A 12,931-nucleotide genomic window follows, 5' to 3' on the forward strand; every position below is an offset into this window, starting at 1 on the left:
CCCTTCGTGTGTACACCCAAGCACAAGACCAAGTGCGCACGGAAAAAAAATCCTGTAATCCATGTCAGAATTCGGTGGGTTATAGAAACACGATAATACCCAGCATGGAATCGGCGTATGGCTTCCTGAATGGTGGGGTAAAACGGTCATACACGTAAAAATGCACTCATTGAATCATGCATAAACATGAGTGAACGTGGGAGTTTCAGCCCACGAACAAAGAAGAAGAATCAAGTTACAATGTCATGCACAAAATTCCCTCAACATTGAATCAGTTTACATTTTCAGGCTCACAAGCATATGTTGCTGTACAAAATTACATCCATAAAAAATTACAATGAATAAACCAAACAAAGTTGCGGAGGGGGTGAGGGCGGACGCGCGGAGGGCAAGCTGGTCGTAATCATCAATCTCAAAGCATACAAATACTGATACAAACAGGTACAACAAAAATGAAGTAGTGAATATGCCAGAGTATCAAATAACAAAGAGAGTATACAGATAAAGTGTAAAATAAGAGTATCCAATGAGAAAGATTGACTTTAAAGAAAGGAAAGTGGAAGAAATGTATGCATATTTTCACATCACATACAATCGATGACATTGGTGGACAGCATCTATTTAGGGGAGATCACTGCGGGCATCGCAACATGTATTCAGTCTGTGCAATCATCCAAGGCACAGAAACATCAGTCATGTTTCATAAGGCAAAAACAAAAAGTCTGTTTACGGTATCCCGACCGACCCTATTTTTTCGCGTGACCCTAGACTTTTTTTGGCATTTGGAAAAAAAAATAAAATAAAAAAAAATTTAAAAACATTTAAAAAAAGTCTGTTTTTTGGCAAAATAACGTAAAAATATGGTTTTTTGGAAAAAAATAAATAAATAAATAAAAAATCCTGACCTACCGACCCTATTTTTTTGGCCTATGTTACCGTAAACAGACTTTTTTTGTTGTGCCTAACACATGCACACAATTATTTTTACATTAAGTGAAGTTTTGACTAAATTTTTTTTGCATAGACTAGGAAGTAAGATGATGATGGCAGTGTCTGTGTGTGTGTGTGTATGTATGTGCGTGTGGAGTAATTCAGAGAAAACTGCTGGACCGATCTACATGAAACTTTACATACAAATTCTTCCAGATGATACCCTCAGATGTTTTTCTCCATTTTTTGTTTCTATAAATGTCTTTGATGATGTCATATCCGGCCTTTAGTGAAAGTTGAGGCGGCACTGTCATGACCTCATTTTTCAACCAAATTGATTGAAATTTTTATCAAGCAATCTTTGACTTATTCCGGGCTGTGGGATTGCATTTCAGCTCGGAGGATTACAAATTAGTAATTTTCACAAACTGATTGCAGTGTCAATGTATTCCCTATCAAATTCTAAATCCCAAAATATATAGATATGTCATGTTTACTCTAAAAATGTGTTCACAATTAAAGAAAATATGTTAATTAGGTACAACGTCCGCATGCTTTGCGGAGACGAAAGTGACCCATCTTGGTCTTCGGCTAGCAAGTGTGCCAGCGCTTTTTCGGCCTACAGGGGTTTCGGTTTCACTTTCATTCTGTGACTTCCACAGATTGAGCCTCTCTGAGATCAGCTGGAAGACGCTTCAGGTGTAGAGTGTGCGTGTTTTTCCCACCAGCTGGACAGAGATGTAGTGTGTGTGTTTTTCCCACCAGCTGGACAGAGATGTAGTGTGCGTGTTTTTCCCACCAGTTGGACAGAGATGTAGTGTGCGTGTTTTTCCCACCAGCTGGACAGAGATGTAGTGTGCGTTTTTCCCACCAGTTGGACAGAGATGTAGTGTGTGTGTTTTTCCCACCAGCCGGACAGAGATGTAGTGTGTGTGTGTTTTTCCCACCAGCCGGACAGAGATGTAGTGTGTGTGTTTTTCCCACCAGTTGGACAGAGATGTAGTGTGTGTGTTTTTCCCACCAGCCGGACAGAGATGTAGTGTGGGTGTTTTTCCCACCAGCTGGACAGAGATGTAGTGTGGGTGTTTTTCGCACCAGCCGGACAGAGATGTAGTGTGGGTGTTTTTCGCACCAGCCGGACAGAGATGTAGTGTGGGTGTTTTTCCCACCAGCCGGACAGAGATGTAGTGTGGGTGTTTTTCCCACCAGCTGGACAGAGATGTAGTGTGGGTGTTTTTCCCACCAGCCGGACAGATGTAGTGTGGGTGTTTTTCCCACCAGCTGGACAGAGATGTAGTGTGTGTGCATACACAAGCATGTTTAGTGATGTCCAGTTTCTTCTTGATCAGCTGGACAGCAGTTTGAGGGCCGTGACAGTCGGCACCACTTGGTCCATTCTCTCAACACCTTGCAGACAGAACATACAAACATTTACATTCAGCTCATTTGCACTGATCAGAGAAACCCATGGTTTGTGTATAGCTGTGATAGGAGGTGGAGGGGGGGGGATAGAGAGACAGTGGGGAGGGAGGGAGAGAGAGAAAGAGAGAGAGTGGGGAGAGAGAGAGAGAGTGGGGAGAGAGAGAGAGCGAGAGAGAGAGAGCGAGAGAGAGAGAGAAAGAGAGAGAGAGAGAGAGAGAGACAGACAGACAGACAGACAGACAGACAGACAGACAGACACTGATTTTATTGTGTAGGCCAACGACCCTTTCACAAACATAGTGGAAAATGGATGTAATTTAAAGAGAAAAGCAAACATTACTCACACAAACAGACAAAATTGTTTAACATACCCCCGACTTCCAAGTGCGAAAGAGAGAGAGAGAAAGAGAAAGAGAGAGGCACACACACAGACAGACAAACAGTGACAGAGAGAAAAATGAAAAAGAAAGAGAGATCTGGAGAGAGGGTTGAGACAGAGAGAGGCAGAAAAAGAGACGGTATTTTCTTCTTCTTTAGAGAGAGACAGGCAGGTGTCAGGGGAACAGATAGTCTGCCAGGATAGAACTCGAAAACTTTATTACAGAAGAATGATAGGGTTAGGTCCACATGGTCCTTTCTTACAGCTAGTCCTTGCAACAACACAAACATAAAACGAAGAGCGAGGTAATGCAATAGGTAGAAACACGTACCTAAGATGTCAAACAGTTTGCACATTATCTCCTTGAAGGCAGGGAAAAACTGCGTGTGTTCCTCCAGTCTCCGTATGACGCTGAAACACATTTACTTCACAATGAGACTGGTGCTGTACTGAAACGGTCTACCACACTAACACACTGCTATATTACACAGAATACATAATTTCATGCCACTCAAATAATGAAATATCATTGACAGTAAGACATATATAGCCGGACACCCATTGTTAGAAACCTCTGAATTAACCCCCCCCCCCCCCCACCCTATGACCCTGCCATCTCAGATGTTCGCTTAAAGGTACTGAACTTGTCAAATCCAGGTGCACGGAGCCCCTGGTGCTTTTAGTCATACCTCAGGCAGCTATCCGTTAGAAGAACTACCAAGTTTCATTGACTTGCACACAAAGAGTCAAGAACTGCGATTCTTTTACGAATTAATTTCGTACTCAGACCCGGCTGGTCTTGACCTATTTTTGGATCTAAATTTAGATCAGGTAGATCACCACATCATGCACAAAAAGACACGTCACTAAAGCAAACTATGTCAGACGTCATCATGAGTTTGTGTAAAACAAAATGGAGGCCGGAATCACTCAGTTGAATCGAACTCCGACCAAACACCACGTAATAACTAGGTTAATTTATGCACTCGCGTGAACAAGAAACTGTCGAGCTTCACAGATGTTGTCGTTGGGTAGTTTTGGGTTTGTTTTACTACCATAGGAGGATTTTTGAACTGTAAATGCACTCAGCTGCAACAAAAACGCAAAACGAAGGCTGTGAGCTGCACTGTGCCTTTAATGACATCTGTATATTTACCTCAATTTTAAGACTCGTTTAACTCTTGATTTTTCAGGTGTTGCTGGTCTTAAAAGGGTATTTTCGTGTTTCCATAACCCACCGAACTCTGACATGGATTACAGGATCTTTTCCGTGCGCACTTGGTCTTGTGCTTGCGTGTACACATGAAGGGGGGGTTAAGTCACAAGCAGGTCTGCACATAAGTTGACCTGGGAGATCGGAAAAATCTCCACTCTTAACCCACCAGGCGGCAGCGACCGGGATTCGAACTCACGACCTCCCGATTAGGAGGCCGACGTCTTACCACTGCGCCACTTCGCCCGTCCCCTCCCCCTTTAAGAACAGACTCCCTCACGCCTTTAAGAGCACACTCCCCCCGCCCCCCTTTTAACACCAAAGTTTTTTTGATTTTGGGCTTTTCTTTCTTTCTTTATTTGGTGTTTAACGTCGTTTTCAACCACGAAGGTTATATCGCAACAGGGAAAGGGGGGATATGGGATAGAGCCACTTGTCAATTGTTTCTTGTTCACAAAAGCACTAATCAAAAATTTGCTCCAGGGGCTTGCAACGTAGTACATAGAGAATACTACATGGCTTGCTGTGTCGTACCAGATTTACACGAGTTGTTTTTTTTAATATTGAACTGCGAGCGAAAGCGAGCTGTTCACTATTTGAAAAAGCAACGAGTGTAAATCTGGTACGACACAGCAAGCCATGTAGTATTCTGTTTATCCTACATTATATACTTCTGTGCCAGATCTAACTAAAAGTCACCGACAGCGCTATTGCCTTTGGATCAACCCGCTTTAGAACTTCAAACCACTTTACTCAATTTGACATTCATTCCTCCGCCATGACACACACTCTCAAACTAGGACAAAGTAGTTCGCCTTTGTTAAAACTGTTAAGTTTAATATTGAACATTGATGAAATAAATTCGAAGAACGAAATCATGGTCACTTCAAAATATACCAGATAAAAAGAAAAGCAGTGGCCACAGGATAAAAGAAACCAAATGGAACAACAACAGCAAAGCATATCCTTCCGCGATAGGATGACAGTCAAGTCGGAGCCAGCTGGCGAGTCGACAGCTTTCAGATGGTCACTTCTCGGTTTGGTGACTGCACAAATATTGGTTGATGTTGATGGTACCAACGTGCACAGGCCCTGCAAACAGTGTTGTTAGCGTTTGCTGGGATGTGATTGAGGCAGTGGCAGTGGAGACGGCTGGAGTTGAAGTGGCCGATGCGGGCGAAACCAATGTGAATGTGTCGTCTGCCGACACTGGCGACAGCTCCGAGACCGGTGCAGTGCCGTTTAGTATCACACTGAAGCCACGGTGTTCCTCTTGAGAAATGCTGCTGTAATTGTTAATACTCTGGACGTTTTTGTGCCAAGATAGCTGCATTATTTTGGTCGGAGGAACGTTATTCTCGGAAAGTTTCTGCACTAGGAACTTGCGTGCAGAGTGGTTGGTGTAGAGTATTCAGGATTGCTTCTGGATCTGCGACTCGGAGCTGTTTTGTCTGCCACAGCTTGTCAACATCTTCATGTTTCAGCGGTTGACCCCTGTTAGGTAAGTTGCCACAATTAACATTCCTGTTTAACAATCTTCTGCTTTGTCTTCACGACTTCTCTCAGTTAACGGATGCACAGTACTTTTTAGACTTCAACTGTCGATGGATGCTGCTAAGAAGGCCCCTCAGCGTGGATGGTTTATACTCTTTGCCATCCGGTTTTTTCAAACTCATGAAAAAAGAGCAGAGAATTTTGCATAATTCTTGTGGTTGGATGGTGCTAATCACGCCTAATGTTTCTTTTGTCCCCGTGTTTCGCCATAAACGTCGATAGGCGACGTATATCGTAAACCGTTTTTCGGAGAGTGTTCTTGTTCTTGTTTGTCTGAACGAATGAGTCTATTGGAGAAAAATCATAAATCATGGATGACTCACTCTTTTCTTCATCGACTTCGTCATTCGCGTCATCACCAAACATGTCTTCGAACAGCTCATCACTCAAAAATTCGTTCAGTGTTGACAAATCGGTTTTCGTGGCAGTTGCCATTTTGTTGCAAAAGTAGTTCTTCATGAATGTGTAATTACTAATTTACATAGCTTGACCTTCCGGTTGATCCCATGTACTACTAATTTACATAGCTTGACCTTCCGGTTGACCTCATTTACATGATATACACACGTGTGATTTGAACGATTATTATCTCACGGGTGTCTCTCTCACGTATGTAGGATAAAATGTATTACCTTACTGGGAGAATGAAAGTTTCCAGTACAAAGGACTTAACATTTCTTACATACTGCTTGACTAAAATCTTTACAAAAATTGACTATATTCTATACAAGAAACACTTAACAAGGGTAAAAAGAGAAACAGAATCCGTTAGTCGCCTCTTACGACATGCTGGGGAGCATCGGGTAAATTCTTCCCCCTAACCCGCGGGGGGTGATTTTGGGCTAAGGAATGTTTGTACATTTTAATTTCAATACTACCTCCCTTTAAAGAAATTATTTGCACAGATTGTTGTAGGTCTTAAAATGGAGGTTCCGCTGTATTTCACTTGACCTAGGTAGGACTGTATCAAACAGCAGGGATAAACACACACCTTCCTAAATCATCCGTCTCAAATAGTTGCTGCAGTTGGCGTGACGTTGTGGAGTTGTGAGCCTGACACAGTCTGCCCACCGCGTCTACCACTGACGCTGAACTGGCATCATCCTCTGTAACAGTGTCGCAGATTGAAATGGTCATGTGATAATGTGTTCATCATGTGATCACATGTTAAGGCAAAAAAAAAAATATAGTCTGTTTACGGTAACATAGGCCAAAACAAGAAGAGCAAACGCTCGATCGAGTCACTTTCGCAGTTCTGAATATTATATGAGGCATCAGATGGACAGGAAGAAATTGCTATTCACAACACAATGCATACCTGAAGCATACCTGTGACCTTGAAAAAGGTCAAAGGTCACCAAAGCAGACGTCAAAGTGTAGAGGTCACTGGGAGTCACGTTCACATAAAATTTGAGCCCGGTCACTTTTATAGTTTCCGAGAAAAGCCCAACGTTAAGTTGTGTGTTGCCGAACAGAAAAGGCTAGTTATCTCCCTTGTTTTTCTGATAACGTTCGTAAAAGGCTACAGATGTAAATACTTTGATGTAAAGAATAATCCTACAAAGTTTCAATCACATCCGATGAACTTTGTCAAAGATATAAAATGTCTAATTTTTCCTTTGACGCTGACCTGTGACCTTGAAAAAGGTCAAAGGTCAACGAAACCATCGTTAAAGTGTAGAGGTCATTGGAGATCACGACTAAACAAAATATGAGCCCGATCGCTTTGATAGTTTCCGAGAAAAGTCCAACGTTAAGGTGGTGTCTACGGACGGCCGGCCGGCCGGACAGCCGGCCGGCCGGACAGACTAACACTGACCGATTACATAGAGTCACATTTTCTCAAGTGACTCAAAAAATAGGGTCGGCAGGTCGGGATTTTTTTTCCTCTTTTTTTTTCCTCCAAAAAACCATATTTTTAAGTTATTTTGCCAAAAAACAAAGACTTTTTATCCCCCCCAAATGCCAAAAAAAGTCTAGGGTCGCGCGAAAAAATAGGGTCGGTCGGGATACCGTAAACAGACTTTTTTTTTGTTGTGCCTAATGTGTTACACACAGTCTGCCAACAGCATCCACCACTGACGCTGAACTGGCTTCCTCCTCTGTAACAGTGTCACGCACTTTGAAATGCTGATCCAACAACAATAGCAACTTATCTTCAAGATTGTACAAGACCAGGGGACTTGCAGATGATTTCACATGTTGTGGTGTTAGGTTTCAGATAGTGAAGCCATATACTTGTGCACTGGAGTACTGCTTCCGCCCCTCCCCCCTCTCTATCTGGCTCTCTCTCTCTCTCTCCTACAGACAGGCAGACAAACAGACAGACAGACAGACAGAGACACAGACACACACACACACATTCTGTTTCTCTGTCTGTCTGTCTCTCTTGCTCTCTTTCTCTCTCTCCCACACACACAAACAGACACACACACACACACATTCTGTTTCTCTGTCTGTGTCTCTCGCTCTCTTTCTCTCTCTCCCACACACACAAACAGACAGACACACACACACATTCTGTTTCTCTGTCTGTGTCTCTCGCTCTCTTTCTCTCTCTCCCACACACACAAACAGACAGACACACACACACACATTCTGTTTCTCTGTCTGTGTCTCTCGCTCTCTTTCTCTCTCTCCCACACACACAAACAGACAGACAGACAGACAGAGACACAGACAGACACACACAATCTGTTTCTCTGTCTGTGTCTCTCGTTCTCTTTCTCTTTCTCCACCTGCCTCCCCACCCTCTCTCTCACTCTACCACATTCACATAATCCCACAAGCCAACCTTACCCAGACCACACAGATGTCATGGAGTCTTGAGGACATTGTGCACCTCCCCGATCAAGCCTATAGATCTCAGTCATACACCAACGCTATCTCACACACACACACACAGACCACAACACAGCCGTACCCAGTCCCAAGAGGTGTCTCAGAATCTTCAGGGTGTTGTGTGTCTCCCCATAAAGCCTATAGATCTCAGTCATACACCAACTCACTCTCACTCACTCTCTCTCTCTCTCTCTCTCTCTCTCTCTCTCTCTCTCTCTCTCTCTCTCTCTCTCTCTCTCTCTCTCTCTCTCTCTCTCTCTCTCTCTCTCTCTCTCACACAGATCACAATACAGCCTTACCCAGTCCCAACAAATGTCTGAGAGTCTTGAGGATGTTGTGTGCCTCGCCGTAACGCTGGTAGATGTCAGTCATGCGTGTCAGCACGCTCGATATCGACGAAATGTCGAACAAAGTCTGGAAGTGTTCAACGATCCTCTCCAGTGTGGTGCGCGACACGTGCTCAAAGCCCTCCTGGAACAAACATTCACCTCTTCTTGTGAAGATTTCACACAAAAAAAAACTGAAACAAGGCCCATAATGTGCAGCCCTCGTGTAACATATAATGATGTTACAATCAAAACACAAGAATTGTAGGTTAATGGAACGTTAATTATTGACAAAACAAAACGTTACATTTACTAGTCAGGCCTGAAAGTGGCGAGTATTTTACTAGAAACATGTAAATGGCGAGTAAAAATATCAATCTACTTGCCAAATGCGAGTAAAGTTGCTGAAACAAATGGTTGGTTTGGCGAGTAAAATTTGCTCTCTGGCAAGTAAATTATGAGAAGTACTAGCCAAAGGCCAGTGCCCAATTTTGTGGACTTTTAGCGCTGCTAGTACGTCGACCCAATGGTACTTTAAGCAGACAGACAGACAAACACTTATGGTACAAATAATGAACTTATCTTATGGTACAAATAATGAACTTATCTTATGGTACAGATAATGAACTTATCTTATGGTACAAATAATGAACTTATCTTATGGTACAAATAATGAACTTATCTTATGGTACAAATAATGAACTTATCTTATGGTACAAATAATGAACTTATCTTATGGTACAAATAATGAACTTATCTTATGGTACAAATAATGAACTTATCTTATGGTACAAATCATGAACTTATCTTATGGTACAAATCATGAACTTATCTTATGGTACAAATCATGAACTTATCTTATGGTACAAATCATGAACTTATCTTATGGTACAAATCATGAACTTATCTTATGGTACAAATAATGAACTTATCTTAAGTTAAAAGCGTGGATGTAACTCGCTTTCAAGATGCCAGGGAGGTAATCATAATAATATAATAACATAATGATGTTACGAGGCTTGCACACAAAGAACACACTTTTTCTGTATTTACACAGATACCTGCGCTTCTACCTCTTGCCACATCAACAGGTGTAAGCTGTATCAGGGGACTGTGCAGATCTTCTTCAACATTCTTCATGAGTGGTGTGCACCAAAGTACATGTGCTAGCTAGAGGGCATTAAAAAACCCATTTATCATCACAAGGACATATGCTAGCAAATTTGCTGATGCATATAAACTCAACTCGGAACAATTCTTTCAATTTCCCTTTCTGTCCCAAGCTAATTTCATATGAACTAGCGTTTGTGTAAAGAGGAAATGTTGGTATTTTACCAAAATATGAAAATACTGGAAAGAGATTGTCAGGCAGCCTGTCCTACTGGTTTTGAAAGCCCTGTCTCCCCCAGAGAACGACTGACTACACGGCTGTAACGATAAGCTGATGGTCTATGGGAGACAACTCCTTATCTGTGTTAATTACCATGTTTGATTGTTGCCCTTTCAGAGCTCTTGTGGGATAGAGGATAATGAATACACTTGTACTTCCGCCCAACATGGAACCGGTGTGGTCTCAATATTATTGTTGTACGAATCCATAGCTTATGTTCAACGCCCATATCCGCATCCAGACATGACACACATGCAAAGGAACAAGACAATGGCGGGGAAAAAAACGGCCATACATGTAAAAGTCTACTCGTGCAAACCATGAGTGTAAATGGGAGTTGCAGCCTACGCAGAAGGGGAAGAAGAAAGCACTGACAGTTTTTCTGTATGGATATGAAGCGGCATTTTGTTAGACTGGTTGCTGCAACCGGCTTTTGTGAGAGCTCTTCTTCCTGTGACAGCCAATCAAATGATTGTACATGATTGTAGCTAAGTACACACCTTGGTCACTGCGGTGGTCTCCTCGTCAGCGAGGGTGTTGATGATCTCCGTCATGTCGGACACAGTGTGTGAGGGGGTGAAGTGAATGCGTGCACGCGGCACTGCATGAGCTAGCATCCGGTTCAACGATTCCTGCAGCTCCTGCAAAATGTTGGTAAAATTAATAAGTATATGAAGAATTACTCCAAGGTCGTTTAAAAATCCTGAAACTTCATGGAACAAAACTTTAAACAAAACTCCTACAAAAATCACATTTCATATGAAATAAAAATGTCCACATCTGGAAAAAAAGGAAATATTTTGCCACAAACAATAGCGTTATTTTAGATAATGATTTGTAAAAGATGTGAAACTCATAGAATAAAGAATTGAAATTACCAAGACATTATCATTACCATGACATTGCTACCTGTGAATATTTTGTAAAAAGTAGGCCGAGAGAAAAACAGAAAATAAAATCAATACTGAATTGGTCTTGGGTTCTCAAGACTAGAAGCAACTTTAATAAAGAAAAGAAGACACGTGGCTACCTAGGAACAGGACCAATACTGAACACCGTTGAAGTGACTCAGCAGCAGTGCAGTGTCATCTTCCGAGGGTAGCCTACCGCAGCGGCCTGACATCCTTCCCAGGAGTGTCTGTAAAATTAGTGAGGGTGCCCAGGTGTCTGACCAACACTGGGGGCTCATTGATTCGACAAAGTCTGGCGGCCGGCGGAACGAAGTTCAGGGGTGGATGTTGCAGTGAGTGCTGGGACGGGGCGGCGTGGAAGCATACTGGGAGAAGGAACAAGCGTCGGGACAAGCAGAAAGAGGATGAAACAAAATAAAAATAAATACACAAAGAAGGAGAGTGAGAAAAAGAAAAGAGAAAGAGGATGTAAAAAAAAAAAAAATCAAAACTTGACTAAATATAAAAAAAAAGAAGACACGTGGCCAGCTACCGGTAGCTGTATCATGTCCTGATGCCAGTGCTGCATGATCTGCAGGCTGTGTTTCACCGAGTCCTCGCTGACCCCATGATCCTTAGAGCCATTGTGTGAGTGCCGATGACACCCGGCTCGCGACGGATCCTGCATGCTGTCCACTAACTGCTGCATGTCCAGACACAACTGAAGGAAGAGAAAAAAATGGATTGTGGTCAAATGATAAAAAATCAAGTAAAACTGCATCACTTGTTTTGAGAACTCCCCACTTTTATTTTAAATAATCTCAAAAACCTGCTTGGCCGGACATTTGCTAATAGATTTTCTTTCACACGGATATGCAGTCTTCTTCTTCTGCGTTCGTGGGCTGAAACTCCCACGTACACTCGTGTTTTTTGCACGAGTGGAATTTTACGTGTATGACCGTTTTTTTACCCCGCCATTTAGGCAGCCATACGCCGTTTTCGGAGGAAGCATGCTGGGTATTTTCGTGTTTCTATAACCCACCGAACTCTGACATGGATTACAGGATCTTTTTCGTGCGCACTTGGTCTTGTGCTTGCGTGTACACACGGGGGTGTTCGGACACCGAGAGTCTGCACACAAAGTTGACTCTGAGAAATAAATCTCTTGCCGAACGTGGGGACGAACTCACGCTGACAGCGGCCAACTGGATACAAATCCAGCGTGCTACCGACTGAGCTACATCCCCGCCTGCAGATATGCAGTAAAAACTCATTTGAATTCAAACAATTCAAAACGACTACTATAATAAATACCTCTTGATATCTGCCGGCCTTTTCCAGTCGCTTGGACAGTTCCCGTATCTCTGGCAGCAAGTGTTCCACGTCTTCCACCCCAAGCTCTGAACACAGCTCCTGTACAATAGTCAAGAAATAGAGAAAGTTTTAAAATTAAGTTATCATATACATGTATCTTCTTCTTCTTCTTCTTTGTTCATGGGCTTAGACTCCCACGTTCACTCATGTTTTTAGCATGAGTGGATTTTTACGTGTATGACCGTTTTTACCCCACCATTCTGGCAGCATACGCCGATTTCGGGGGAGGCATGCTGGGTATTTTCGTGTTTCTATAACCCACCGAACTCTGACATGGATTACAGGATCTTTTCCGTGCGCACTTGGTCTTGTGTTTGCATGTACACACGAAGGGGGTTAAGTCACTTGCAGGTCTGCACACAAGTTGACCTGGGAGATCGGAACAATCTCCACCCTTAACCCACCAGGTGGCAGCGACCGGGATTCGAACTCACGACCTCCCAATTAGGAGGCCGACGCCTTACCACCACATGCACACCACTGCGCCCGTCTTACACGAATCTGACTGTTGGGTATTCTTTTGTTTGCTGAACAGGCGTCAATGTTCAGTCATATGTAGACACTTCAGACCATAGAGGCAGAGAAAAACTTGAAGCAGTGTTTGTTCTTAAT

The 12,931-nt window shown here is 42.9% G+C and overlaps 1 protein-coding gene across 2 annotated transcripts in view; it reads right to left on the minus strand.

Moving 5' to 3' along the window:
* Nucleotides 1-829: 829 nt before the first annotated feature.
* LOC138946977 (centrosomal protein of 70 kDa-like) overlaps nt 830-12,931 on the minus strand; it is a 36,346-nt gene continuing 24,244 nt past the window's right edge. For both annotated transcript variants that reach the window (XM_070318402.1, XM_070318401.1), the window contains 7 exons: nt 12,260-12,358; nt 11,499-11,666; nt 10,556-10,696; nt 8,639-8,810; nt 6,490-6,604; nt 3,063-3,142; nt 830-2,337 (listed from right to left, as the gene is read on the minus strand). In XM_070318402.1, coding sequence (XP_070174503.1) covers nt 2,276-2,337; nt 3,063-3,142; nt 6,490-6,604; nt 8,639-8,810; nt 10,556-10,696; nt 11,499-11,666; nt 12,260-12,358 — 837 coding nt within the window. In that variant the 3' untranslated portion in view covers nt 830-2,275. The remainder of the gene's footprint in view (nt 2,338-3,062; nt 3,143-6,489; nt 6,605-8,638; nt 8,811-10,555; nt 10,697-11,498; nt 11,667-12,259; nt 12,359-12,931) is intronic.

The sequence above is a fragment of the Littorina saxatilis genome, linkage group LG14 (assembly GCF_037325665.1).
Source record: "Littorina saxatilis isolate snail1 linkage group LG14, US_GU_Lsax_2.0, whole genome shotgun sequence".
Classification (NCBI taxonomy): domain Eukaryota; kingdom Metazoa; phylum Mollusca; class Gastropoda; order Littorinimorpha; family Littorinidae; genus Littorina; species Littorina saxatilis.